At 41.9% G+C, this 27361-nt stretch overlaps 1 protein-coding gene across 2 annotated transcripts in view; it reads left to right on the forward strand.

Annotated features, from left to right (window-relative positions):
* Positions 1–26383, forward strand: part of SNCAIP (synuclein alpha interacting protein) — a 118803-nt gene extending 92420 nt beyond the window's left edge. The window contains exons 7-12 of one of the 2 annotated variants that reach the window (XM_074994134.1): positions 3941–4066; positions 6365–6534; positions 14467–14559; positions 18938–19994; positions 22175–22245; positions 25062–26383. In XM_074994134.1, coding sequence (XP_074850235.1) covers positions 3941–4066; positions 6365–6534; positions 14467–14559; positions 18938–19994; positions 22175–22245; positions 25062–25146 — 1602 coding nt within the window. In that variant the 3' untranslated portion in view covers positions 25147–26383. The remainder of the gene's footprint in view (positions 1–3940; positions 4067–6364; positions 6535–14466; positions 14560–18937; positions 19995–22174; positions 22246–25061) is intronic. The other variant, XM_074994133.1, reaches the window with a different exon arrangement.
* The last annotated feature ends 978 nt before the right edge of the window (positions 26384–27361 follow it).

Genomic DNA, 27361 nt, shown 5'->3' on the forward strand with positions numbered 1-27361 from the left:
GCTTGTCAAAGAACCTGCTGTTGAGCACATTACAGCAAAACATAAGTGAAGGCCAGACATTAAGGAGATACATTTACTGTAGATATGTTTAACCACACACAAGGAATCTCATGAAAGAACATCTGCGAAATACACAATAGGGATGTATTCTGTGCAAGGACAGATTTTGGCTTTTAAGCATCCTCTGTGAAGCAGACACTACGCAGAGATCTTAAGCAACCTGCTTGACTCTGTTTGCTTCCAGCCATTGTAAGACACAGATTGGGGGCATGCTCCCAAGCTCATGACTGCAAAAGCAGTTTCTGCACTGTGTATTCTGCAGGCAGGTGGGGTGGGGGCTAGGGCATGTGCTAGTGACAGTCACTATGTGCTGCTTCTTCCCCTTTGCTGGGGCCCTGAGCCTTTCCCTTCCCCCAGGGGCACAGGGAAAGAAAGAGAGATGGAGCGGGGGCAAGCATAGCAGCATGGTTATGCTGTTGGGTCTTTGCGTCTCTTGCAATCATGGCATAATTCTGCTGCCCCGCCCCCTCTGCTGAGACAGCGAACGTTGCCCTTCCCCAGCAGCCTGGAAAAGGGAGGGGCGGGTCCTGGCAATCATATAACAGCGAAATGCTTCTTCACCTGCATCTTCTAGGTTGCAAAAAGAGATATTAATCTGCGTAGAATTAGGGAAAAATGAAGGAATGGATGCTGATTCAGTGTGGGCACAAGGCCAGTTGTTAGGCTGCACTGCTGTGTGGTACCATGACTCCAGATTACTTACTGGTGGCTTGGCATTGAAAGGTGTCCTATCCAGAAGGTCAGAATAAGGTAGGCCTCCCCAAAACCTCATGAGAACCATTTAAGTGTACCTGTCTGAAAGCTTTATGGAGATATGCAAGGAGTATTGGCAGTATGTTGCCAGACACATTAACAAGATGATCTGGGGGGCCCAGACTATGTAGACACAGCACCTGCCACCGATCACACCTAATTGCCTTGATCCAATTGTAGCATTATTAAAAATGAGAACTCACCAGAAGTGTCCTCCCCGCCATCAGGGTACAGCTGTAAAATGTTCTGGGAGGGGGATGAGATCCAATATTACAAAAGGGTCCTGGCTGTCAGCAAGATCATCTGCTCCATTTACTTGCTGACCATTGTCATCCTCATCCGTGTCCTCCTTCCTGGTGCCAGCAGCTTCCTGAGGAATCTCTTCAGATACAGTTGGGGTGGCGGGGGACAGTGTTTGGATCACTCCCTAGAATCCCGTGCAGCTGCTCATAAGAGCAACATGTTTGCTGTTTCCTGCACACCTAGAGGGCAGCAGAGCTGAAACTGATGGCCTGAGTGGTCACATTGGTGCACTATGGGACACATCCAGGAGGTCAAGAATGTTGAACTTCACAGCACTGTCTGCGCTACCCTAAGGCTGACCATGCAAGGTTGAATTTGGAGTTACTCCTCATGAAAAGCAAGAGTACAAAAGTTGACCTTAGGAGCCTTTAAAGTTGACAAAATGAACCCTGTCATGTGTACAGATTCCTTACAAATTCGACCTAAGTCACCTAAATTCAACCAAATCTCTTAGTGAAGGCTAAAAGCCTCGGCTTTGTTGATAGCCCTAGCATTGACACTTTCAGAGGACTGTCTACCATGATTCTAAGTTCTTTCTTGAATAGTGACAGCAAATGTAGATCCCATCAGTTTGTATGTATAGTTGGAATTATTTTTTCAAATATGCATTACTTTGCACTTAATATTAAATTGCATGGTCGCCCAGTTTTGTGAGATCACTTTAAAACTATTAATAGATAGCTTTGGACTTAATTATCTCGAGTAGTTTAGTATCATCCTCTGATTATTCTACCTGACTGTTCACCCCTTTTTGCAGCTCATTGATGAATATATTGAACAGCACAGGTACCAGGACAGATCCCTCAAAGAATTCTAGTACATTGGTGAGGCATGATTTCCCTTTATAAAAGCCATGCTGACTCTTCCCCCACCTTGTGTGTTTTACTAGGTGCCTGATAATTCTCTTCATCAGTCTTACTTCAACCAGTTTGCCTGGTAGTGAAGTTAGGCTCATCGGCCTGTGATAGGCAGTCTTGCCTCTGGATTCTTTTTTTATAAATCGGTATTACACTAGCTACTTTCCAGTCATCTTATATAAAGGTTGATTTAAGTGATAGGTTACATACTGCTGTTCATTCTTGTGCAGTTTCATCTGTGAGTTCCTTGAGAACTCCTGGGTGAGTATCCTCTCCTGGTGACTTACAGCTGTTTAATGTATCAATTTATTCTAAAACTGCCTCTACTGACAGTTCTACAGATTTGTCATCTAATAATAATGGCTCAGGAGTGGGAATTTCCCTCTCAGCCTGTACAATGAAGAATGATTCAATGAAGTCATTTGGCTTCTCTATGACAGCTTTGTCTTATCTGCGTGCTCCTTTGGCATCTTGATTGTCTAGTGGCCCCACTGATTGTTTGTTTGGCAGGCTTCCTGCTGCTGATGTACTCAGATGTGTTTTGCTATTAATATTTGTGCCTTTAGGTGCTAGTTCTTAAAATTCTTTTTTGACCTACCTGAGTGTACTTTTTTTATACTTAACTTGCTCCTTTCTGTTTTTCCTCAGTAGGATTTGACTTCTGATTTTAAAGGATAGATATGTTCATCTTCATCATCATCATCAATAACCGTGGGCTCAGCACCCGTGGGTGTCTGATGCCTCTCTCACTGTTTCCTTCCAGATAGATATATTGTCATTGCATTTTACTTTATTTAGACATGGTGGAGTTTTCTTGGTCCTCTTACTTTATAATGTGGGGTATACATATAGTTTGAACCTGTATTATGGTGTTTTTAAATAGTTTCCATGCAGCATTCGGACCTTTCACCTGTGATTTTTCCTTTTAACTTTTGTTTAACTAGTGTCTTCATTTTCATCTCCTTACTCTTTTTGAAATTAAATGCTATTGTGGTGGGTTTCTTTGGAGCTTTCCCTTCCACAGGGATGTTAAATTTAATACATTACAATCACTTTAACTGATCATTTCAGATATGTCCAGCTGGGCTCCACTTGGGACTAAATCAAGAATTGCCTCTCCCCTTGTGGATTTCAGAATTAGTGGCTTCAAAAAGTAGCCATTTACGATATCTAGAAATTTTATCTCTGCATTTTGTTATATAATGTATCCAGTCAATATGGGGGTAGATGAAATCCCCTGTTATTATTGTGCTTTTTATTTTTGAAGCCTCTGAAATTTTCATGAACATTTCATAATCACAATCACCATCTTGATTGGGTAGTCACTAATATATTCCTTTTGCTATATTATTTTCCATCTGTGGAGATTCTTTGGTAGATTTCTGTTTGAGCTAATATTTTTACTATATTTGCCTGATACTCTTTTTTTGCCCCCACAAATAGTGCCACTCCCCAATTATCATGACCCCCTCTGTCATTTCTCTGTATTTTTACAGTTATTACTCTGTTGTGTTGATTGTCATTGAACAAGGGATTTCTTTGGAAGAAGTTAAACTATAAACAATTGTAGTTCATGTACAATCCAATGACAGGTGACTAAATAGCATAATTTGCACCAGGTTAATGGGCAGCACAAAATATGAAGGTAATTTCAAAATTTTGGACTTTAATATTCAGTAGGGAAGTTTATATAAATTCATTTCTAAACTCTAGTTGTTTTGAATCCTATATAAATGTCTCCCTAAAATAAAGATAAGAGCACTACCCAGCAAAAGTGTTCACCATTTTTGGTCAACGCTGCAGGCATTTCCAGAGATGGTTCAGAGGAAGAATGTTAAAGCAAATACAGGAACTGAAAAGATGGCCTAGTGAGAAATTTCAAACAACTTTAATGATAGGCAGTGCTGCCAGCTCCATTTCTAATGCATATTGCTTCTGCTTTGTTTGTTTCTTAATTTTTTCCCTAGGAGAAAATACTTCTTTGGTTACTCCAGTTTATGCAAGAACAAGGGATTTCTTTGGATGAAGTTGATCAAGATGGTAACAGTGCCGTACATGTGGCTGCCCAGCATGGCTATTTAGGATGTATCCAGGTAGAGTACTAACTGCCCTTACTTCAGAGAACTGCTTTAAATATAAAAAAATCTGTAAATTAAAAACCCTTAATATCAAATTGGAGAATCTTACAGGTAATAAATAAATCCTCTTAATAAAAAGACACCAAAACCATAAACAAGTAGTTCTCCAAGTGAAACTTCTAAGAATGTATGTATGTTAAGTAGTAAACTTCCACTCTCGATTAGACTTATGTAAATCCAAATTCTGTTGCAATGAGACAATAATTAAACATGAAATTTCATACACTTTTTTTTGATACATTGAAAGATAACATGACTTCCATGTGCATCAAAATGATACCATGTACTTTTCAAGAGCTGAAAGGGAAGCTGGCATTGACCACCTTTAAAAGCTTTTTACCTTGGTGACATTTTCCATCTATTTCTCTTCCAAGCAAACCATTACAACTATCCAGAAGGGGAAAAATACCATATACAGGCAGCGTGCAATATGTTAAAAGACTGCACACTGAGCAAGCTGCTAAATTCAAACATTGCAATCTTAATCCCAAGGGATCACTAGCAACATTGTGTACAAGAATAGTTGCTAGCATTCAGGGCTGCTAGCACTTCTTGGAGTAGGCACCCAAAATTGTTGAGAGGAAGAATAATGAAGGAGGAAAGAATTAGCCTAAATGGATGGCAAATGGATTGTGCTGAAAAGAAGAGTATCTAAGAAAGATACTGATCAGAAAGAAGGGAGAATAAAGAGAAAACGAAAACAGAAGAGCCGCTACATGGATGGAAGATTACAAACCAGAAGCCGATATGGGAAAAAAGAAGCTTTGGGAACAAGAAGAAGAAAAGAGAGAGAGAGAGAAAATGTGTGTGACCGGTAGTAGTGTTTTGGGAGAGTCATAGAAAAGAAGGGGTGATTTCAAGAAAGTCACTTCAGGCATCTGTCAGTAGCCAGAGCAACAGGCAAAAATTGAACAAGCAGATATTGAGATAAGAAAGTAATTAGATATAGAGAAATGACCGTTACGAAACTTTGATACCTGCATTTCCTTGTTAATGAGATGCTGTCTAGCTTTAGAAGATATCAGAAGTAGACCCTGCCCATCATATCGTGAAAGTCACATCAAACCCATCAGCACACATACACAATCCCTACTTTAGTGTTTTTGTTGTTATTTTTCAGATAGTTGCAGCGATCAGTTGGAAAAGAAATAGATGGAAGGAATGCGAAAGGTGTAGGACCTACCTGATGGGAGCACTGTCATGGTAGGTCAATGTTTAAGGCTACCAACTTTGACAGTGTCTCATAGAGCTGTCCAACAAATTGTGAAAGGGAAGAGATTAGCATATGACTTTGACGTGAGTGGTAACAATTCCAGTCTATTCTGGTAAATGAAGTTAAATGGAACCAAGACTAGTCCTGTTTCCCTTCTGAAGAATTAACTTAAATAAATGTTCCTGATTTTTTTTAAAATATTTTTTCTTAGATAGATCAATCAATCAGTAGGGAAAAAACCTGGCAATTACACACCAGCAAGTTTATTTCTGTACCAGGAAAACTGACCACAATAATAATTAAATAGGTTTATTTAAAAACCACATCTTCTGTGAAGGAAGTGGGACCACTCCCATATACTAGAATCACCCCCTGATTCTGCCACACTTTTCATCTGCAACAGTTTGCTTTGCCAGGGAACCAGGACAGAAAGCTAGCTCACCTGACCTTATTATTCCCTGCGTTGAGCTGAAAAGGAGGGACGGGTAATGTCATGGTAAGGCGTTTTTAAAATCAGTCTAGTTGATCATTCACAGAAAAAGACAGATTTTGCACATGTGCATTTGAAAGAGACTTGTGTTATCACAAGCAAAATGTGGGAAGCGTCAAAATGTAAACTCTCTCTTCATTCACTAGTCTGAACCCCGGTGTATTCCATAGATTTAAAACCGTCAATTAAAGTCACACAACACAAAGTAACAACAGGCGTCAAATCAAGTTAGCTAGGGGAGAGGAAAAGCAAAAGGAGCAAAATACCTCATCTGATCTCCATAGTTGTCTCAAGGGATAGCTCAGCATTCTAAATTACTGCTGTTCCCCCAGTTAAGTTTGATTGTCAAGTGAGGAACTCTGACTTACAGAAGAGTTGCTTGTGTGGATGAATCTTAAAAGTAATTTGGACCAAGATTTTCAAAACTTAATTCCTTCAATCAGGGTTTGAAATTAACTTTTAGGAACCTAAAAAGTAACATCCAGCAGTTTCCATTGACTTGAAAATCCACTGATTTACAGCTATTTGTGTTCTTTCTACACCTTTGCAGACATTGGTTGAATATGGAGCGAACGTCACTATGCAAAACCGTGCTGGAGAGAAGCCCTCACAAACTGCTGAACGACATGGGCATACCTTGTGTTCCCGTTACTTAGTGGTTGTGGAGACGTGCATGTCATTGGCATCTCAGGTTGTGAAGTTAACTAAACAACTAAAAGAGTAAGTGTCCATTCATAAAGGTGGGGACAATGGCTGCAAAGGGAATTATTCTCAAAACAAGTCTTTCCCTTGTCTTTAGTTTATTATGTAGAGCCCTCTGCTTTTAGTACTTTAAAATTAGACAATTAACACTTTCTGCTCCTTTCTCTGTCCACCACCATACTCTTTCAAACCTAATCAAGCTGCTCCTTCATTTTTAGCTGCTTTAGCTCTTCTACTGATCTTGGTGAGAGTTTGCTCTTCTTATGTGAGCGTGCATATGTGTGACAATATCTGGGTATTCTGTAAGTCATCACCTTGCATTTTTCCCCTTAAAAGCTAAGGACCCATATGATCAGTAATCTTACTTTTCCGTTCACTCAGCATGCATTTAGGGGCATTAAAATGGTTATTTGCAATTACAGTATTGGGTTTTGAAGTTGTGAGGAACAATGGAAAGAGCAGCTGGAAAATCTTTGGGTCGTCGGAGACTGTTCACATCTACAACAGTGTTTCTGAAAATATTGTTCATTCTGTTTTTTGCATATGTCCAAGTTGGAGTGCATCGCTATGGCTCATAGCAAAGAATTAACTATAAGGGCCTGATTTTCAAAATGTTAGGAGTGTGCTAGTATGTCTATGTTGTGTATGAAGTTATTGTGGCAGAATGTTCCTTCAGGGTGGCATTTTCAAAAGCAGTATTGCCCTAACTTGGCACCCATTGAGATCAGTGTTAAATTAAACCAAAAAGGAGCACAGAAAATCCTGCTTTTTGTGCTTACCATGTCCCATTTAGACATGCAAACATGGAAAACTGGATCACATAATTTATGTGGTCAATTACAAACCTAATGTCTTGAGAATCAGGGTCGAAATTTTGTATTAATATGTATTCTTCCTTTGTTGTAAGCGCATGTGTATCTTCCACAAAAGACTTTGTGTACATAACAAAAAGACTTTACAATATCCGTAGAACAATTTTGAGATTTTGGATTTGGCATACATATATACAACATGTATATATTTGTGTTATTGAAACATCTCCAGTGATACATTTTTAACATTCACTGTTGTGATCCCACTGGTTTTAAACCAGTTTGCTACACAACTGATGTCCCTTGATGACCTAATAATGTCTGATCCCATCCAGGTAAATTCATCTGGTTCCTGCCTGACTTCTGGTAACTTGAACATGACCCTCAAGAATTTGTTTGCTGAGCACTAGATCTAGTTGTTCCTGCGGTACCCCATCCCCGACCCCTCAGTCACAGTGAGAAACACCTTCCAAACCGGTTAATCCAAGAGAAAATTTTTATACAGGTTGTACCTCCCTCATCTGGCACCATTGGGATCTGATCAGTCTCAAATGAGGCAACTTGCCAGATGAAGGGAGGTCCCCTGCCTCTGGACACTTGCCTGCGGCCCCCTTGCTGATGCTAACTCTGCTTTACCTTGCTATCCCACCCCCCCACCTCCGCCTCTGGAGGCCCTTTATGTTTAGCCTGACCCTTGGCTCCTGTTTGGTTGACACTGGCCCAGCCATGCCAGGGCTGCCGGCCGCAAATAAAAAGTCAGCTCCAGTCCCTAGGTCCACTGGCGCTGGCTGTGGCCCCAGCTGAGCTGTTGGCAGGACCCCGACCCTGCAGGTGCCAGCTCCATCCCTAGCCAGGCAGTCAGATGTTGTCCCTGCTACATGGAGGCTGGCTCTGGCGCCAGTGGGGCTGCTGTCCCTATCCAGGACACAAACCCCACAAGGTTTCCCCTGCCCAGGATCTCCGGGCTTCCCTATCACTGGATCTGCCCAGCTCTCCCCTTACTAGCCTCCCAACCCAGGGCTCTCTGGTCCAGTAATATCTGTGGTGTTGGTCAGATCAGAGAATCCTGGTTTTGGGAGGCTCAACCTGTATCTTGCACTTTTCATATTCTGTCATTCAGTATTGAAAACTCAGTTGTATGCTGTCATTCAGATACTCATCTCTGTTGTTATATTGTCACTAAAACCAAACCAAAATAGAAATGGAAAATATAAATGGCAATCATCAGTTTTCTCTTCAGGAGAATTCTCTTTTATCCAGACTCACCAGACCCATGTCAGATTTTATCTCTGATGCCTCATGGAGGAAGGAAGACTAAACCTGTCTGCCAGCAGGCCAGGACACATTTCCCCCCTAGGAATATAAACTCACTTCTAGTATTTCCTGACCACAGCAACAAGCACCTTCCAGACCCTCTGCTTCTCATGATCTGTAGATCATAGGAAACCCTTAGAATCATTAAACTTGACTCCAGATTGTTTTCTGTGCTTGTCCCAGCTGGAAATCGATCTGTGCTCTTTAAGACTCTGTCTTTCCAGGCCTAAGGTTTTGTTCCACTGCATGCATCAGCTGCCTCTCCCCCATCTCTGATCGAGGCAAAATGCTCTGAGTGTCTTGTGGTGGTGTAATGCAGCGTAGTCAGACAGTGGAATCATGCACTGTTGGCTTGAAAAAGCAACTTTGCCTGCCTGCTCCAGTTACCAGCCTCAGGCCCAGTACTGCAACTGATAGGAGCAACTTCTCACTCTCCTTAGGTGCTCACACACAGCAGTCAGGATATTCTGGAAGAGAACACAAATTCAGGCCTGGCTTTACACCCACCCTGCAAATCTGCAGCACTGGTAGTGGCACTGAAACACACAGAAGTACCACCAGCATGAATGGGCTGACTGGATATAGGTTCATAGGAAGCCCCTGATACAGGTTAGCAGGAAGGCTCAGTGACTCCAGAATCCTGAAGATTTCAATTTCAGCAGAGCCACTGGTCCCATCAGAGAAGGCCCCATCCTCAGCCAAGAGGCCTTAAAAGTGGTGTTCCTGTTGGCACAAAATCTACTATACTCTTTTGTCTCTGCGCGCTCTCTCGCTCAGCCTATAATCAGGTTTTTCCAGGAGCAGGAGGATCACAGCTGGAGTGCGCTCCACTCCTATGACCTTGGTTTAGCAGAATGGTCCCTAGGGTACTGTTCCGTTCTGTACAAGCTAGAGCAGCCTATGGTTGGTCCCAGGATTGTAAGAAGCTAAAAGGAGGCTTAGTGTCACCTTTGAACCCCAGGCTTCCTCCGCAGTGCCAGACATGATTCTAGAAACTTCCAGAACGGCCGCTTTCTGCTCTTGCCACAAATCCTGGACCAACACATCAGGCCATCACAGCATAACATTGGACACTTTCCCATTGCCTTTGTCCTCCACCTCAGTTGCTGCTGACCACAGCTGGCTGGCACAAACCATCAATGCTTGTCATCAGCCAGGGCTAAGTGCCTCTCTCTGAATCTCCCTTGTATCGCCATCCATGAGTGCTCAAGTGATTAATGATCTCCTATAGTTACAGCAGTTGACCTGTCACCTTCCTTTTCCACTACTTCGTCTGCCTCCCTGGAGGTGGCACCTCTCTTAGTCTGTTTTGAAGCAGACTGCCCCAAATACACGTGGATCTGGAAGTGTGAAATCAGACCACCATCCCTGCTGCTCAGCCTGGCCCAGTTGAACTTAAGAACCTCAAAGGCCTAAAGCAACTCAGAAGGCATCTCCTCTGTTTCTTGTTTCATGGGCCCTCCCTAGGAAAGGAGCATCTGGCAGAGAACCACCCAGGAGAAAGAGGTCGCAGAGCATGAGACTCTCTGCTCCTGGACGAAGCCCCTCTATTGTTCAGTGTTAAGGGAGAGCACAAAAATAGCAAAAAACAGAACATTCAGATCAGTTTTCGGTTTGTTTGACCCAGAATAAGTGGGCAAACTCAAAGGCTAAGCATAACACAAAAGGTCTACGAGGTGGTCTCAGTCTGTCTCAAGAGAAGTAAATATGACAGTCAGAAAATAAGAAGTGACTGGGAGCTAGGAATCCTCCGTTTTATCTTCAGCATAAAGGAGAGCTCAGAATCTGAGCCAGAGAAGAGATCCAGGAAAAGTCTTTCAACAGTGGGTCATCAGGAAAGTGAAATAACAAACAAGTGCTTGCTTTCAACTTCAAAAATCAAAAACCCATCTTGTATCTTTCTGCCTGGTTATAGGGAATGTGATCAACTCAGAATGGGAGCAGCCAAACAAAAGAGTTTCCAAAAAGTCTCAAAAGTTTTTTAGAATGCCTACATAAAATGTCCTTGGTTTTACATTTCAAGGACACCAAGGCTCTTAACAAATTTGTTAATCAGACTGATATCCTCAGTGGTAGACCTGTGATCTAAGGAACCCATGGACCTCAGATTAGAAGAGACAAATGAACCAATTTTTGATCTGCTAATAGCATTAGCAACCTGAACCTACCTGATGCTTGGGCTGTCGTGGCCTGTATAGTTCTCTCTGGCCCAAAGACATAAAACCAGCCCTTCCTAGATTTCTTTGACAATGCCCTTCCAAGGCAGACTCCTCTGTGGACTCCCTGTGGTTTGAAGCACAATGTATTGGAACTAGTACCATAGCAAAATGACAATAACAGAACTAGGGGTGGGAATCATGTACGAGCCAAGCATTAAATGGGCTCCTGAAATACTCAATGGGCAAGCTCTTTGTCAAAGCAATGGTTTGAGGAGCCCTAGAATAAAAGATACAGTGTCAGTGCAGCATGGACTATAGGTTTTCATCAAAAAAGCCTACCTTTGTTGCCCTGTTTGTTTACCTTCTGGAGACAAAACACCAGGATTTAGCTGAAATTTTATATGCATAATTTTAGATGTTGTGTAGATGAAGCCAAGCAAATAAAAATGATTATAGAATAAAATGATGCCTGGTAGTATACACTTTTTGTGTGTGCGGTACTCCATTCAGATACCAGAGTTTAAATGTTTTGTTCATCATTTACTTACTTATATGGTTTATTTTCTACTGTATGAAGTATCTAGAGATGGAGGTTAGTAAAACAGTGGGCTGGATACAGTGTAACATTTTGATACTATCTGGGGCCTCAGCTTGTTTTCACTGTAATTAATGACTAAAATCTGTGACTTAATTAGGAGATAGGGCCCATAGTTAGGGACATGTCATGAGGTCTTTATTCATTTCTTACACAGGAAAATATTCACGAACTTCAGTGGGAATTTTGCTTAAGTAAAAGGGGAGTAAAAAAGTTTGGAGTTTGGCCTTGAAATGTTTAGTAGAAAATTAATGCCCAACTATACACAAAGCAGTAAGTGGTGATTTGTAATTATGTGTTTAAATACTAAAACTCATGATATTGCATTACAAAATATTACTCTAGACTATCCCCACAAAAGCTCATTACCTAATAAATAAAATTGTTAGCCTTTAAGGTGTTTGTGTCTACTGCATAATATTCATTATGTAATTAAATGAAATATGGGAATGGAGTAAGCTTTAATAGTTCTATTACAATAATGTATGGATGGAATTATGTTTTTGTGTAATGCTTTTCAACAATAATTGAGAGCGGGCCGAAACTGTAAGAAAAGATGGTCTAGTGAAGGAAAAAATTAAAGGTCATTATTACGGGAAGCTTTTTAGTTACACCTATGAAACAGCTTGCATTCTTTCAGATGTGTTCTCACTGTATTTGTATGTTATTTTAATATTCTGAAATGGAAGTTGAGAAAAGAGTTCAGAAGTGTGTGAATAGGTATATAGATATTGGAGGGTAATCACAAATGGAAAAAAAGTTTCCTGACCCTACAAAATAGTATTTTTGGGAGCTTAACGCTATAAGCCAGTGTTGACGGATTGTGGGAGGGATTTTAAAATAGTACACAGAACTGTGTAGGCAAAGGAAAGGAAGAGGCAAAATTAAAGGAGGGGAAGATGTGTATAAATTAAAGTTGTGGTATGCTATGTTGGGATCTCACCTTTTGTTGTTTCATGCTTTCTAGATCCACTTGGTAGTTTAGAAGAAAAAACATTTATTTTCTGTCAGTCCTGCAAAAACAACCTGGGATCTGAGAAGTCATCTGGATTGTTTCTGGCTCTGACATTTCTCACTATAAAGAGTCTGTATTTGGAACTAAGTTAACAATTCTGTTGATGGTATTTGAGTTAGGAAAGAATCCAGCTCACTGTCACAGAGCTATATTAGTTCTGCACAACTAAGAAAATTAAAAAGTATGAAAATGCTAACATTTATAAAGGAGGTAGATAAGACCAAAATCATAAAGCAACTAAAAAGGAGGGAATGCAATTAATTTTAGAGTAAAAGGGAAGTAGATGTGTACACCAAGGGTGCATCTACACTAGCAACTAACTTCAAAGTTATGGGCTACTTCGAAGTAGCCGGCAGAGGATCTAAACACATTTTCCCTTACTTCGAAGTTGACTTTGAAGTATTAAGCCCAACTAGAAAGTCCTTATTCCATTCCCAGGAATGGAATAGTGCCCTATTGCGAAGTTTAACTTCGAAGTAGGGCGTGTGTAGATGCTCAACTTCGAAGTCTGTAAGCAACTTTGAAGTTGTTTTGTAGCATAGACATGGCCCGCATGTAGCTCCTGAAGTTATGAATTGTAACTCATGGGCACTCTTGGAGACAGTCTTCAGGCACCACTTCATCTTGAGCGGAGTAAAAGACTAAAATGAGTTTCAGTCTTAGGGTATGTTTTTACAGCAACTGCACGGCCCATGCCAGCCGACTTGGATTCACAGGCTTGGGCTGCAAGGCTCTTTCATTGTAGGGTTGCCTTCTGGGTCAGGGTGGAACCTGAACTCTGAGACTTACACACTGCAGGGTCCTAGAGCCTAAGCCCAGAAGCCCACACTGCCATGAAATGGCCCAAGGCCCACAAGCCCAGTCAGCTGTTGTAGGCCAGGAGTGGGTTTTTCATTGCAGTCCTGTGGCACCTTGTAGACTAACAGATATTTGGAACATAAGCTTTTGTGGGCATGCATGCATCTGACAAAGCAGGTCCTTGCCCACAAAAGCTTATGCTCCAAAATATCCTTTAGTCTATAAGGAGCCACAGGACTTCTTGTTGTTTTTGAAGATACAGACTAAAACGGCTACCTCTCTGATACTTTTCACTGCAGTGTACGCATAACCTTAGTGGCTGGCATCCCTGTATGAAATATGAAGATAACTTGCTGACTGTGTATTAGTTATGTGTGCAGGCTTCACTTGGGCACAAACTTCATATACTGGTGTTCTGGAGAGCTGGATTTTTTAAATGAAGTAATGAAATGTTTTCTAAGAGGAACTGTTCAAAAGTGAGCACCTAATGTGGATTATCAAAAAGATACACACATACAACCAATATTTATATATGCAGTTCAGTTGATACATTTTCTGCGCACACATTTTGAAAATCTGGCCTTTTTACAAGTATATGTGCAGTACTATATGTTATGCTAACTACCCACCCCCATCCCACTATATATTCTCTACATCAATGTTTCCCAATTTTATTTGGCCATGGAATCCTTTTAAACTCAAAAGAATTTTGTGGATCCCCGAATAACAGCCTCATATATGGTTTAACCCCTCTCAGCCCCAACCCTGCCCCCCTTACATCCCCACATTAACCGGTCTCAGCCCTAAACCAGCTCCCAGGACCCCCTCTCCCTTCCTGTGTGTATCTGAGCAAGAACCATTGTGATCTGACCTTACATTTTCTGGCACTTGACATTTTGGAATTTTAACTTGGCACCAAATGGATTAATCTTTGTGCATCTCTCCACTTCAGAAAACTGCTGCCTAAAATTCTAAACTTGCAAATTACAGCAGTCATTACCAGTAAGCAATAATGTATAACAACGAGACAGCTTTCTATACAGTGATCACAGGATTCCCACAAGGACTGGAGGCAATGTATAGGAGTTCAGAATCTCATTGTTCTTGCTTATATTTTTATATGCTCTGTATTTTCATTTTTGGTTGTAGATGAACAGAGACTTTCTTCTGAATGTGACATTGAATGAGTCGGTTCATTTATCCTCACGTACAGGCAGTCTTTAGAAATTGGTTTAATGGTTTAATATTCCCTTACAGGCAAACAGTAGAACGTGTGACGTTACAGAACCAACTCCAGCAGCTTTTAGAAGCCCAGAGATCAGAGGGCAAATCATTACCAACATCCCCCAGGTAACAGAGTTTACGAACACATCAACTTACGACCATTTGTACTTATGACCAACCTCCAGCTCACCCCCCCATGCCCCAGCTCACGTCCCCCAGGCGGGGGCTCCAGCTGCACACCTGCGGCTCCTACCCAACCCACACGGACCTAGACCCAACCTCCTGTGACCCCAGATCACGCCCCCCGTGCGGCTGGCTCAGCACATGTGGGGCTCCAACCTGCACCCTGCTCAAACACCCCACCTCAGTGTACCCCCGTTCAACCCCTCCCCCGCCTGGCTCAACCTCCTCCCCTCACCCCCAGCAGCCCACAGCTCACCCCCCCATGCACGGGACTCCAACTTCAACCCATGCCTTGGGCTTCGGCTCCCAGCCCCCGGTGGGGCTCCAACCTACCTCCACTCAACCGCCCCGCCCGGTGCACCCCCATTCAACCCTCCTGCCCCATGCCTGGGGCTCTGGCTGTCAGCCTCTGCTGGCATGTGCAGGGGCTCTATCCCCGCTGCCAGCTCAACCCACCCCCGCCCCAGTTCACCCCCCCATTCAGTCCCCTCTCTGCCTGGCTCAACCCTGCCCATCCCCAGCTGACTGCCACCAGAATGTGCTGGGCTGTCGGCCGCCAGCAAGTGTGGGGCTCCAGCTGTCAGGCGCTGTAGGCGCATGAGGCTGTACCCCCTCCAGCTAACTCCCCCGCCCTGGTTCACCCCCTTCAATCCTCCCAATTGCCCATGGCCCCAACTCACACTCCCCAGCATGCAGGGCTCCAGCTCCAACCCCCCTACCCACCACCCTTGCAGCCTCAATTCCAACCCCCTGGCCGGGCTCAACCCCCACCCCAACCCCTGCTGCCCGGGTCTAACCCTCTGCAAGCCCCAGCTCATCTGCATCCTCCCACCACCCCCGGTCACCCTAACCCACCCCAGGCTTCACCCCCATGTCCCTCCCAGGGCCCCAACCCAAGCCATTCCCAGCTTACATGAAATTCAAGGTACGCGAGGGATTACAGTATAAGGGTATTTCTGACTTATGACCAAATCGGGTTACGACCAGGTGTTCAGAATGTAACCCATTCATAAGTCGGGGACTATCTGTAGTATAACTTGGAGCCTTTTTACTGTATAACTTTTATGAGGAGAGATCATGGTCTATCTAATGATCAAATCATTAGATCTATCATTAAAAATAACAAAACATCTTCTAAAACTAAATACACTTCTTTTTTCACTGCTGATCTAAAGTTTTCATCTTCAGAGTTGCCAGTTTGTAATGAGGTGTTAATATTGGCAATTGTTAGAAAAAGCAGAACTAATCATGTCTTTTCCTCACCATTGTAAAATCTGATTTATTGTGCCAGCTGAGTACATTGTGTATAAGAGGAATCACAGTGAACTCTGAAAACACCTGGAGAAATTGTAAAGCTTTACTTAATGTGGTCCATTGTGACCTCATGCTGGCTATAATTCATAAAACTAGTTGCTAACAAAAAATGTGTGTAGGTTAATATGGCTCCTTACGCTCATTATGTGTTTTCCCATACTAGCTGGTGTAAAAAGCCACTGAACCAGAAAGATACGTAATTTAACATGTCAACACTTTTCAGTAGTTTAAATCGCTTGATTTTAACTGAATAATACTAAGAAGGAGGAAGGAGACAAGACTGGGAGTCTGCAGGCCTGGTTTATGTTTCTGACCCCACTGGAGACTTCTTGTATGTCTTTGGTCAAGCCAATTATATCCTGATTTTGCAAAAAATTAAATATATGCTTAACTCTATTATTCACTTGTTAGTTCATTTGTCATCAGTGTGGGACTGAAAAAGGGTGCAGCGTAGCACACAGACTTAAATGTTTGCAGGATTCTTCCCATATTCTTTCTCACTCAGTGTCTTTATCTGTAAAATGGAGATGATGCTTTCTACATAACAGGGGTGTTATGGAGCTAAATTCATTTTAATACAGGCACTAAAATCAATTGACTTCAGTAGTCTTAAGATCAAGTCCTTAGAGTGATATTTATACAGCACCTAATACATTGTGGGAAACAAATACGAATCTTTAGTATTTGTGAAGTTCACTGGAAGTGGAATCATTGAAGTGAAATTCATTATTATTTTCTGAAGTTGAAAGAGGTAGTGGAAATGCACCTTCCGAGACTGGAAAAGTCTCTGTATGTACAAGAGGGGTGGATTGCTTGATTGGTGTATCTTCTTTAAATGGGAGAGGAAGATGGGTGGTCTCCGTCACTCACTACTTCTAACCACTCATCTCTTCTTGATTATGTGGGGTAGGGTGAAACTGGCTGATTGGAAAGGAAAAGATAGTCCAATCATCTAATTATCTAAGCTGTTTGTACACAAAGGCAAGAAGCCTGGGAAACAAACAGGAAGAATTAGAAGCCCTGACACAGTCAAAGTATGAGGTGATTGAAATAATGCAGTCTTGGTGGGATGACTCACATAACTGCAGCACGGTCATGGTAGGATATAAATTGTTCAAGAAGAACAGGCAGGGGAGAAAAGGAGGAGTTGGCTGTATGTGAGAGAGCAGTATGATGGCTCAAAGCTCCTGTAAATGGAGGGAGAAAAGTCAGTTTAGTATCTTTGGGTTAAGCTTAGAGGCAGAAGCAACAGAGGTGATGTTGCAGTTGGTGTCTGCCGTGGTCTACCAGATTAAGTAGATGACAATTTCTTCAGACAACTAAGAGAAGCTTCCAAATCAGAGGCCCTCGTTCTCCTGGGAGACTTTAATTACCCTAACATACGTTGGGTGACCAATACAGCAGCACACAGGCAATCCAGGAAGTTTTTGGAGGATGTTGGGGATAACTTAGTGGTAGAAGTGCTGAAGGAACCGAGCAGGGGCCATTCACAGCTTGACCTGCTGCTCACAAACAGGGAGGAACTAGTAGGAGAAATAGAAGTGTGTGGCAACCTGGGCTGCATGAATCATGGTGGATTTCAGGGTCCTGACAAAAGGAAGAAAGATAAGTAGTAAAGTACAGACCTTTGATTTCAGAAGAACTGACTTTGACTCCCTTAGAGAACTGATGGGAAGGATCCCTGGGAAGCAAATATGAAGGGGAAAGGAGTTCAGGAGAACTGGCAGTATTTTAAAGAAGCCTTATTAAAGGCACCAGAACAAACCATCCCAATGCGCAGTAAGAAAAGCAAATATGGAAGGCAACCAGCTTGTCTTACCAGGGTAATCCTTGGTGAGCTTAAACTCAGAAAGCGTGTGTATAAGAAGTGGAAACTTGGGCAGATGACTAAGGAGGAGTAGAAATATATTGCTGGAGAATGCAGACTAGTAATCAGGAAGGTGAAAGCACAATTGGAACTGCAGCTAGCAAAGAATGTGAAGAATGATCTTCCAAGTGCCACAGAAATATCATTTGAAACTGACTCTCTTTCACCCAAATGATAGCAGTCTATATGGTAGACCCAAATACTTATTGCATACACGTTTTCCAGGAGGCCACAAACAGCTTTAGTTTGTCTATGTTACTTATTAATGTGTATAGTCCCAGACAAAAAAAAATCTCAGATGAAGTGATTAAGAATCGTATATCACTTTAGTACAGCAGAATTAGAACTAGGATTAGAGCTACAGATGTTTGAGAAAGGGGAAAAAAAAGAGATATTCACACCTTCCTTGCCTCAAATTAACCATAACTGTGTCCTTCTGCTTGTTGCCATGAGTGAAATTTCATTTGTAAGCAGGATATGGAATTTGTGGACCCCAGCCCATGCTTCAGGGAATGGGGTCTGTAACGTAAGTCCTGTGCAAGCCAGACTTAAGATAGTATTTCCACACTTTCCAATATTTGTTGTATTTAATTAGTTTAATGTCCTAATTATGTCAAACTTAATATAGCTTTAGATCCTTTTCAGTGTACTATATGAAAAGGGTGGGAGGCAAATGGCCCCAGCTTTTTATACAGTCTTCAATGGTTTATTATTATTGGCGGGTGGAATCAAACACATCTGAAAGGCACCCATGGCTGTCACAAGGCTAGTTTGTGTCCAAGATATCTTTTTGTGAGCAAACAAAAATAGTTAAAAAGTAGTGGTGTTTTACCTTTTTGAAAAATGTATAAGAACCATAACTGAAAAACAGAGTTTCTTTCTTTCTTTCTTTCTTTCTTTGTGATTCAAGTAGCCATAACAATTTCAGGTCTAAAGAGTTTTTCTTTGTGAGAGTTAGAGAAGGGGGTAAAAATCCAGTTACTCCGTAATTATACATCCTACATGGACAAAGATGAAGGGTGTAAGAGTGGCAGTAGGATCAGACAGGCTTGCTCTGAAAATGGCAGCACTAAATTTTATATCTGTACATATTTGACTGTGGTGTCCTTTATTGAAAACCTTTATTTTTTTTTCTTTAAGTTCTCCATTGTCGCCTGCTTCTGGAAAACCTCAGTGGAAATCCTCTGATGTAGATGATTTGTCTCCACCCAAAAATAAATTGAACACCCAAGATGGGATTCAGATTCTTGGTAGTATGGGAACTCCCAGCCGTACTCCATCCAAGATGAAAGATGAGGACTCGGATAAAGTCTTGCGCCAATTGTTGGGGAAAGAAATCTCTGAGAACGTCTGTATGCAAGAGAAGCTCTCATTGGAATTTCAGGAGGCTCAGGCTTCCTCCAAGAATGTGAAGAAGATTCTCCCAGAGAAAAGGGAGCTGAAGTTAGCCAGACTGAGACAACTTATGCAGAGATCCCTCAGTGAGTCTGATACAGATTCAAATAATTCTGAGGACCTGAAAAATACTCCTGTGAAGAGAACTGACAAACCTAGGCCACAACCCATAGTAGAAAGTGTTGAAAGCACTGAGAGTTTGCACCTGATGATTAAGAAACACACTTTAGCATCAGGGCGCCGATTTCCTTTTGGCATTAGAGCTTCCAAGTCTGCGGATGGGCACAGTCCATCTCCCTCTTCAGAGAGCAGTGATCCTGATAATGAATCCCAATGTCAGTCTGGTACTGTTTCTCAGAGCCAGGTTTCTGGAGATGCTGCTCAGTCCAGCATTGGCAGTGCCGCTGTTCAAAAGGTTGCTACTAGTCCTAAGAGTGCCCTCAAATCTCCATCTTCAAAGCGCAGAACCTCCCAGAATTTAAAACTCAGAGTTACCTTTGAGGAGCCTGTGGTGCAGATGGAGCAAACAGAGATTGAACTGAATGAGGAGAAGGACAAAGACCGGGGCAAAGGGCCTCAGCGGGCTCCCGCCAACACTGAACCTGGGGATCAGCTGAAAAGACCTTTTGGCACATTTAGAGCTATAATGGAGACTCTGAGCGGGAACCAGAACAACAGCAACAACTGTCAAACAGGAAACCTGATAAAAACCTCATCAACGTTGCCCTTTACCTCATTAGGAAGAAAGACTGCGGATAGCAAGGGAAATCCAGCCGCTCCTACTAAAGGAAAAAATAAAACAGTGAGTGATCTCAGGATGTCGGAAAGAAGCCTTTTTTCCCCTCTCATTTCCTTTCCTTTTTTAAGTAATGAATAACTTGCATTTGGTTAAGAAATGACAACCTCATGTTCTTCCCTCCCAACAACCAGATACACACAAACCAGCAGTGGGCTCTGCTTGACTGGTAAAAAGAAACACAGACTGCAGGTCATAGTTGGCTTTCATTTGAAGACTTATGAAAGGGTTGAGCGGGTGGCTGAAAATAATGTTAACATACCCTCTGCTGTTGCCTCCCTCTTTCTCCCGCTCAGTTCTGGTGCTCTCTGAGCAGCCATTGCCCAGTGCACTCCCTCATGGCTGCAGCTTGCTTTGCCCCATAGCCCTCTCTTCATATCAGAGCAGGTGATGGGTGCCTGGTATCAGAGAGCTCACAAGTCAGAGTGAGCTGAGCCATAATGAGTGCATGGAGCCAGGATACCCAATTAAATGCCCCTCTAGAGAGGAATAGGGGAAGAGGGATATGTCTGTTCAAAAACCACCTCCGTTTTTTGGAAGAGGGAGAAGAATTCCTCCAGGGGTAGAGAAAGAAAGAAGTGTAGATGTGAGTGCAAGAGAGACAGTGTGAGTGCAGTGTGAATGCACTGTGTATGTGGTGGGTTGGAAGAGCGACAAGAGTTTTCTAGCAAGGGAGAGAATAGAGTGCGTGAGTGACAGGATGTGGTGGAGCACTGAATGTAAGTGACAAGTCAGGGTCTCTTGGGGTGAGAAGGGCAAGAGGGGCTGGATGAATGGGTGTCAAGAAAAGGAAGGAGAAATTGAAGGGGAAATACCAGAAAACAAGACTAAGGGAGAGAAAAATGAAGGAATTATGTACTGTAGAAAAATACAATTTAGTTGAATAAGAGGAGGGAAAGGTCGTCCAGATATACAGCCAATGAAAATAAGTGAATGAAGGAAATTAAAAAAGCAATCTCATAAAAAGATGGATTACATGTTACTCTTATTAATTGACCATGTAGTGCCAAAACATTAAATGAGAATTAAAATTGTAAAGTCAACAGGAAAGGTTACATGGACAGGAAAGGATGCACTTAACGCTGTTTGCTTAGAATTATGCAAACAGATTAAAGATGGCAGATTTGGGCTTTCAGATAATTTACAGATTGTTTTAACTATTGTAGATGGACTGCTGCTGAAACACAGAAGTAACTGGATACCGTTAGAGTGATTTTTTTTTTTCAAAAAAAGATGGATTCAGATATTTGAGAGAGTGTGAAAAGGATTTACAGACTTCAAAAATATTTGTCAGAAAATGACAGTGCGAGTTACTAAACCAACTTCTTTTGTTGAAAAAGACAAAATTTCAGGTTTACACAAAGCTCTTCTCTTTCCCCAACAGAAGTTGGTCCAGTAAAAGATATTACCTCACCCATCTTGTCTTTATAATATCCTGGGACCAAGACAGCTGCAACACTACAAACTGACAAAGTGGTGTCACAAATAGTTTACTTCATGCATTTAGGAAGACGAAATAGTTGAAAAAGAAATTCTGATGCTATCAACCATTGCTTGCAGTATTGACACTTGTTCTATATAAAATCCTAAGACGGGAAGGGACCTTGAGAGGTCATTTTGTTAGGGTATGGCTATACTTACCTGATGTTCAGTTGATCTTTTGGAGTTCGATTCTGCTGCATGTGTGAAGACACAGCAACATCGATCTCTCTGGGCTCAGCCATCGACCCTTATACTCCATGCTATTGCTTGGAGTAAGGGATGTTGACTAAGCCCGAAGAGCCCCGAACTATACTGGGGCAGAAAATCGATTCTTATATATTGATTCTAGCAACACTAATGGCGTAGCTAGAATTGCGAATCTGGGATTGACTTTGTTCCCTAGTGTAGACCAGGCCTTACGTGTCAAGGTGCCATATTTGCATGTTATCTTTGTCAAACACCAAATTCACCTGAAAATGTTGTAGTTTCACAGCTGCTCAGAGATACCTCATAACAATGGTTTTTCTCTACCTCCACAAAGTAACAGATTAATAGTGTTTTAAAATAGCTTTTTAAAAGGTTTTGCTGTTAAAAATGCTCCTGTGACCTTTTGACTACACAATTACTATAAAAGAGTCCGTATGCATTGTGCATGCGATAAGCTTATTGCATGTTTTCAACTGACTTATGTTGCACTTCCCTAGGGGCCTTATTCCAGCTACTCCAATCTTTCCTCTAGCATGCTGATTGAAGAGCATCTATATAACTATGCATGGTATGTGCTGATGCAGAGTGAATTGTTTGGCTTCATTATCATTGCTTTTTCTTCTTAATTGCATGTGCTTGTTTAAAATAAGTTGCAGCTGAGATAAATGAAATGATTGATGCCAGGGTTAAAATAACCAGCGCAAATACTCAATTTCCTTTTAAAAAAAAAAAAAAAAGAAAGAAACCACTTATCATGGACATCTGCTAATGTCACAATTGAGCTAACTTAGAGTCTTCACTCTGAATCTGTCTAAAAGTGGTCATACTCCTAATCCACCATGCAGTTTAGATCCATTTGGCATAGCACTCAGTCTCTGTTGAGAGAAAGTCAAGTACCAGAAGAGACTGGAAATTAAATTTCCTCTGATAAGTAGGGCAAGCGAACCTGCAATCCTCATCCAAATGTAAAGTACAGCTTTCTCCCTCTCGTGTTCTTTTACCCGGCCTTGGACTTCAGAAGAAATACACGTTAAAACAAATTCTCGTTATTTTTGACTATTTGTTTAATCTGTCTCATTTAAATGTACCACATTATGAGATTGTCATGCAGACAGAACAACCTCTCAAGGGCCATAAACGTACGCTGTAAAAGGCAGCAATTGATAAGATATGTTTGTTTTAAAAGAAAATATTCCCTAAACTGCTGTGTTATTTTGACCTAGTGCTAGCAACTCTCAGGAAAGTTTGAAATGAATCTTTTAGCAGTTTAGGAGTTTGAATGACTTTAGCATTTTTTGTAATTCAGGATTTTTTTTTTAATGTGGAACAGGTACCTCCCTGCTCCTTCTGATTTAAATCCTACCTTATTTTAGTAGTTTCAACCCATTTACCATTGTGGGGCTGCATAAGCCTCTCCCTGTGCACTAACGGAGTTGAAGAGAAGCAGGGCAGTCTAGGGAAGAAGTAAATCTTCATAAATTAGACTTCAATGTCCTGATGCTGATTTCCCTGCCACCAGTGTAAGTCACAAGTGGCTCTCAACCCATGGCCCACTTCCAACTCAGTCAGCACACACAGCTGTTTATCCAGCCCCACAATGGTAAATGAGTTGAGACTATAAAAATCAAGTTGGGTAGGATTTAGGTAATAGAGATGAGGAACATTTTGCCACTAGCCTGATGGTGTTTCCTAGATGGAGTCAAGAAGCAGTTTCTCTGTATGACATCTTCCTCTAGGAAAGCTGCATCCCTCCCACAAAGCAGTAGCATGGCTGGTGCTTGAGTTACGGCCTTTGGGGGCTCTGCATGGCCTTTCACATGAAAGAGGCTGAGGGAGTTGCACAGTAGTACATTCCAGTGCTGTTCCACAGGCATAAAATGGGCACAGAGCAGTAGTGCGTCATCTGGACATGTGTCTTCATTTACACTCTTTAAAATGGTTACAAAGGGACCGCTAAGCAGACTGTAGTGAGGGAAGCAGCTGAAGGATAGTATGTTGCAGAAAGATGTCTCCTGTTTTGCTTATTCATATCCTATTTTTCTGTTGGTATGTCTGGTGCAGCCAGCTGGGGAATGAGAAGGAACTGGCCAGCAGCATTTAGGGGAGTGAAGCGCGTGGAAGAGGTTTTTAAAATGCACTGTTCCCATCATCTTCATTGGCAGCTCTTAGGAGAGCTGTCAGGTCTGTAAACGCCCCGTGATGATGAAACCAACCACATGGAGAGTGTAGCTAAAATTCTCCTGTACTCCACTGACACACAACAGTACACTCAGCCCTTTGAGGTCATTGCAGCCTGGGATAAATTTAAACAGCTGTCCAGCTTGCACAAAGCTGCACCAGGATAGGATTTTGCAAATGTGAGCTTGAAGCCACCTTTTCAGTCCCACACCCTTGACCTGTGCTCTGTGAGGTTTAACTACACATCAGACTTTGGCCCTTAGAATCACAGAGTTCCGTGATTATACTGTGGGGTTATTACAGCAAAGGACAAATAATGGAAAATGAGAATTTTAAGAGGGTCTGAATGTCACTATGAAAAGGAGGAGAGTTGGATGTCTAACTTCCTTAGGCCCTTTTGAAAATCCCACCCCAAATTTAAGCACTTTATTGAAAAGAATTAGAACAGTGTTGGACTCACATTATCGTCATGAATAGTTCAGATCGCAGGTAAATCAAAAGAATAAGGAGTGTTCTGAACTGAATGTATAGATTATAGAATAGTTTGCAGTCTTAAATGTTTTTCTTTTTTGTTTCCTTTCTTTAACTGAAAGGATAAATTTCTGGTCACATAGTTCACTTTTTTTAAAAGCTGGTTGAATGGAGCATTCTGGAGATTAAAGTATATATTATAAAGAAGACATGCTTATTGATGTTGCTACAAAAAACATCTTATTGAAAGTGGAAGGGTTGTAAAAGCTACAGTATACCTGGTGCTTGAGAAACAGTGTATGGTCTTTTGCCATAATGCCTTTATTTCCTTTTTGTTTGAATTTGCGTGTGGTGAATATGATTGTCTGAATGTACTACTGAGGTAGAATTTCCAAAACCATGTGAAGTCCCACCGACTTGCAATGGGACTGAAGAATTTTTGAAAATTCTATCCACTGTCATTAAACATTTGAATTATGCCTCACTTTACGCAGTAATTTACAAACAAAGCCCCAGTTCGACAGCTGGCATTGGTTATCTGCCCATGCCAGTTAGAACAGTATACACTATTAAGCCCTCCATACAGTAGTAAATGTTTGGAGAATCAAGCCTGTACAGAAAGGTGCACTCACCACACACAACTTGCATTTCAAATAAAGCCAGAAAAAAAGTAAAACCAAACCCTCTGTATCATTACTATGACCATGGATAATTGTTATCTTTTTTTCTCCACAGGCATAATGACATCAATAGGAAAAGTCTGAAATCTTACAGCCTAAAAAGTATCGAAGAGCCAGAGCTGCAGGAAGTCTTCCTCTAAGTCACTTCTCATAGTGTCTCATCTGCCTTCAAACATAGTTTGAAATGCCTAAAATATCTTCTTTTACCAACACTACTATGGCTACGTCTACACTAGCACACTACATCGAAGTAGCCTATTTTGACGTAAAAACATCGAAATAGGCTACTTCGACGCATATCATCTATACATCCTCCAGGGCTGGTGCCATCAACATTCAGCGTCGAAGTAGCGACAGAGAACATCGAAAGGAACCGCCCCGGAAGGAAATGCAGAGCATCCACACACACAAGCGCTCCCTGTCAAAATAAGGGGCCAGCAAAGCCCCAAGCTGCTCCCTTAAAGGGGCCCCTCCCAGACACACTTGGCCTGCACAGCACGAGCTCCACAGAGCCAACAACCAGTTGCAGACCCCGTGCACGCAGCATGGACACCCAGCTGCAGCAGCAGCAGCAGCAGCAGCAGCAGCCAGAAGCCCTGGGCTAAGGGCTGCTGCACACGGCGACCATAGAGAACTGCAGGGGCTGGACAACGCGTCTGTCAACCCCTCAGCTGATGGCTGCCATGGAGGACCCCGCTATTTCGACATAGCGGGATGCGGATTGTCTACACACGCCCTACTTCGACGTTCAACGTCGAAGTAGGGTGCTATTCCCATCTTCAGATAGGAATATCGATTTCAACGTCTCGCCGCCTAATGTCAATTTCAACATCGAAATAGCTCATGGCACATGTAGACGCAATGCGTACTATTTCGACATCGTGCCAGCTACTTCGAAGTAGCCGGCTAGTGTAGACACACCCTATGGGACATAACTCTCACCAGCAAAACCAGACTGTTAGGATGCCTTAAATTTGTAGCAGTTAGACCATACACAAAATGTTTTTATGCTATATATGTGTCTGTAACTTGTTTGTAAAATACGGTGTTCAAAGGCATGGGTGAGCAGAAGTAATACTTTGGACACTGCAGCAGCACAGGCAACTTCCAGAATGTTCATCTGGCCTCTGAACATGATCTGTACTTCATCTATTGCATGGATATACTGTACTATGTCTGTATTTCCCTTTCTCAATGACATATACTGTAAAAATTTCATCCAGGACTCTGCCTGCTGAGCTCCTCAGTGAGCTCAAGGCAAAAGCATTGTTGGTTTTTGGGGTTATTTTTTGTTTGTTGGGTTTTTTGTTTGTTTTTTTTATCAAGTGTGATTTGTCTGTTATTTCTATTTTTTTTAAAAATGAAATAAAAACAGTGTTAAGAACAATATGCTCCCAGAAGGTGCCCGGGTATTTTTGATTTCACTAGTTTTTACTTTCTGATGGTGACTTTTTGGTTTTTAGAATGGTAAGTATTGAGTGACAGACCAATTGGTGCAGTTAACAACCACCTACCCGCAAAAGGTCAAATGGGCGCAGTCAATTGGGTTCAAAATGGCTTTGAAATTTTAAATGTAGCTTTAACAGAAAAATGCAAAGAGCTCAGGAGACCCATAAATAAGTTTCAGAGTTAACATTTTTTGTTATTTACCATTTGTCAAGAACTGCCAATAGATGTGATCCTGTGCTATCCTCAGAGTCCCTGTTCTAAGGACTCTACAGTCTAGCCGGGGCCAAGTTCATGTGTCTTTGCAGCTCACTGACTTTCCATTAAGCTCAGTGGGAGCTAGCTCAGGCTTTGGAAGACAAACATTGTTAATAAAAGACATACTGGGAGACAAGGGAAGGTTGATGATTTAGTTTCTCTCTCTGCCTCATTTATAATGGTGGTAGGGGGGGTTGTTTGTTTGTTTTTGTTTTTTTTTTAATCAGTGTTTTTCAGCCGCATGGAAGAATAATGTTTTTAATTCCCCATTCAGTTCTCTTCTAGATTCCTTGTAAATTATCAAAACATTCTATTTGGCATGCCCTACAGTAGACAGCTCTGAAGTAGAAAAACAAGCAAGGGTTACATGATGCATTTCTGCCCCCATTTTTCATCAGCTGTGCTATTTGGACTAGGTGAAACATCTTACTGTAACAATAGACTTTGAAACATTATGATAAAATATAGGAAACATCAGGCGGTGGCAGATTTACTGTTGGCATTTTTCTTGCCTTTTGTGATTTACAGGTAAGATAATGTGAAAGATCAGGGTGTGTCTTTATGGAGCAAAGTAGAGTCACTTGGAATTAGTTTTTCAAATGTGCTTTACTATGTTAACTGTTACTGACTTCAGGGGATGTATGTGGCTAA

The sequence above is a fragment of the Carettochelys insculpta genome, chromosome 5 (genome assembly GCF_033958435.1).
Source record: "Carettochelys insculpta isolate YL-2023 chromosome 5, ASM3395843v1, whole genome shotgun sequence".
NCBI classification, from domain to species: domain Eukaryota; kingdom Metazoa; phylum Chordata; order Testudines; family Carettochelyidae; genus Carettochelys; species Carettochelys insculpta.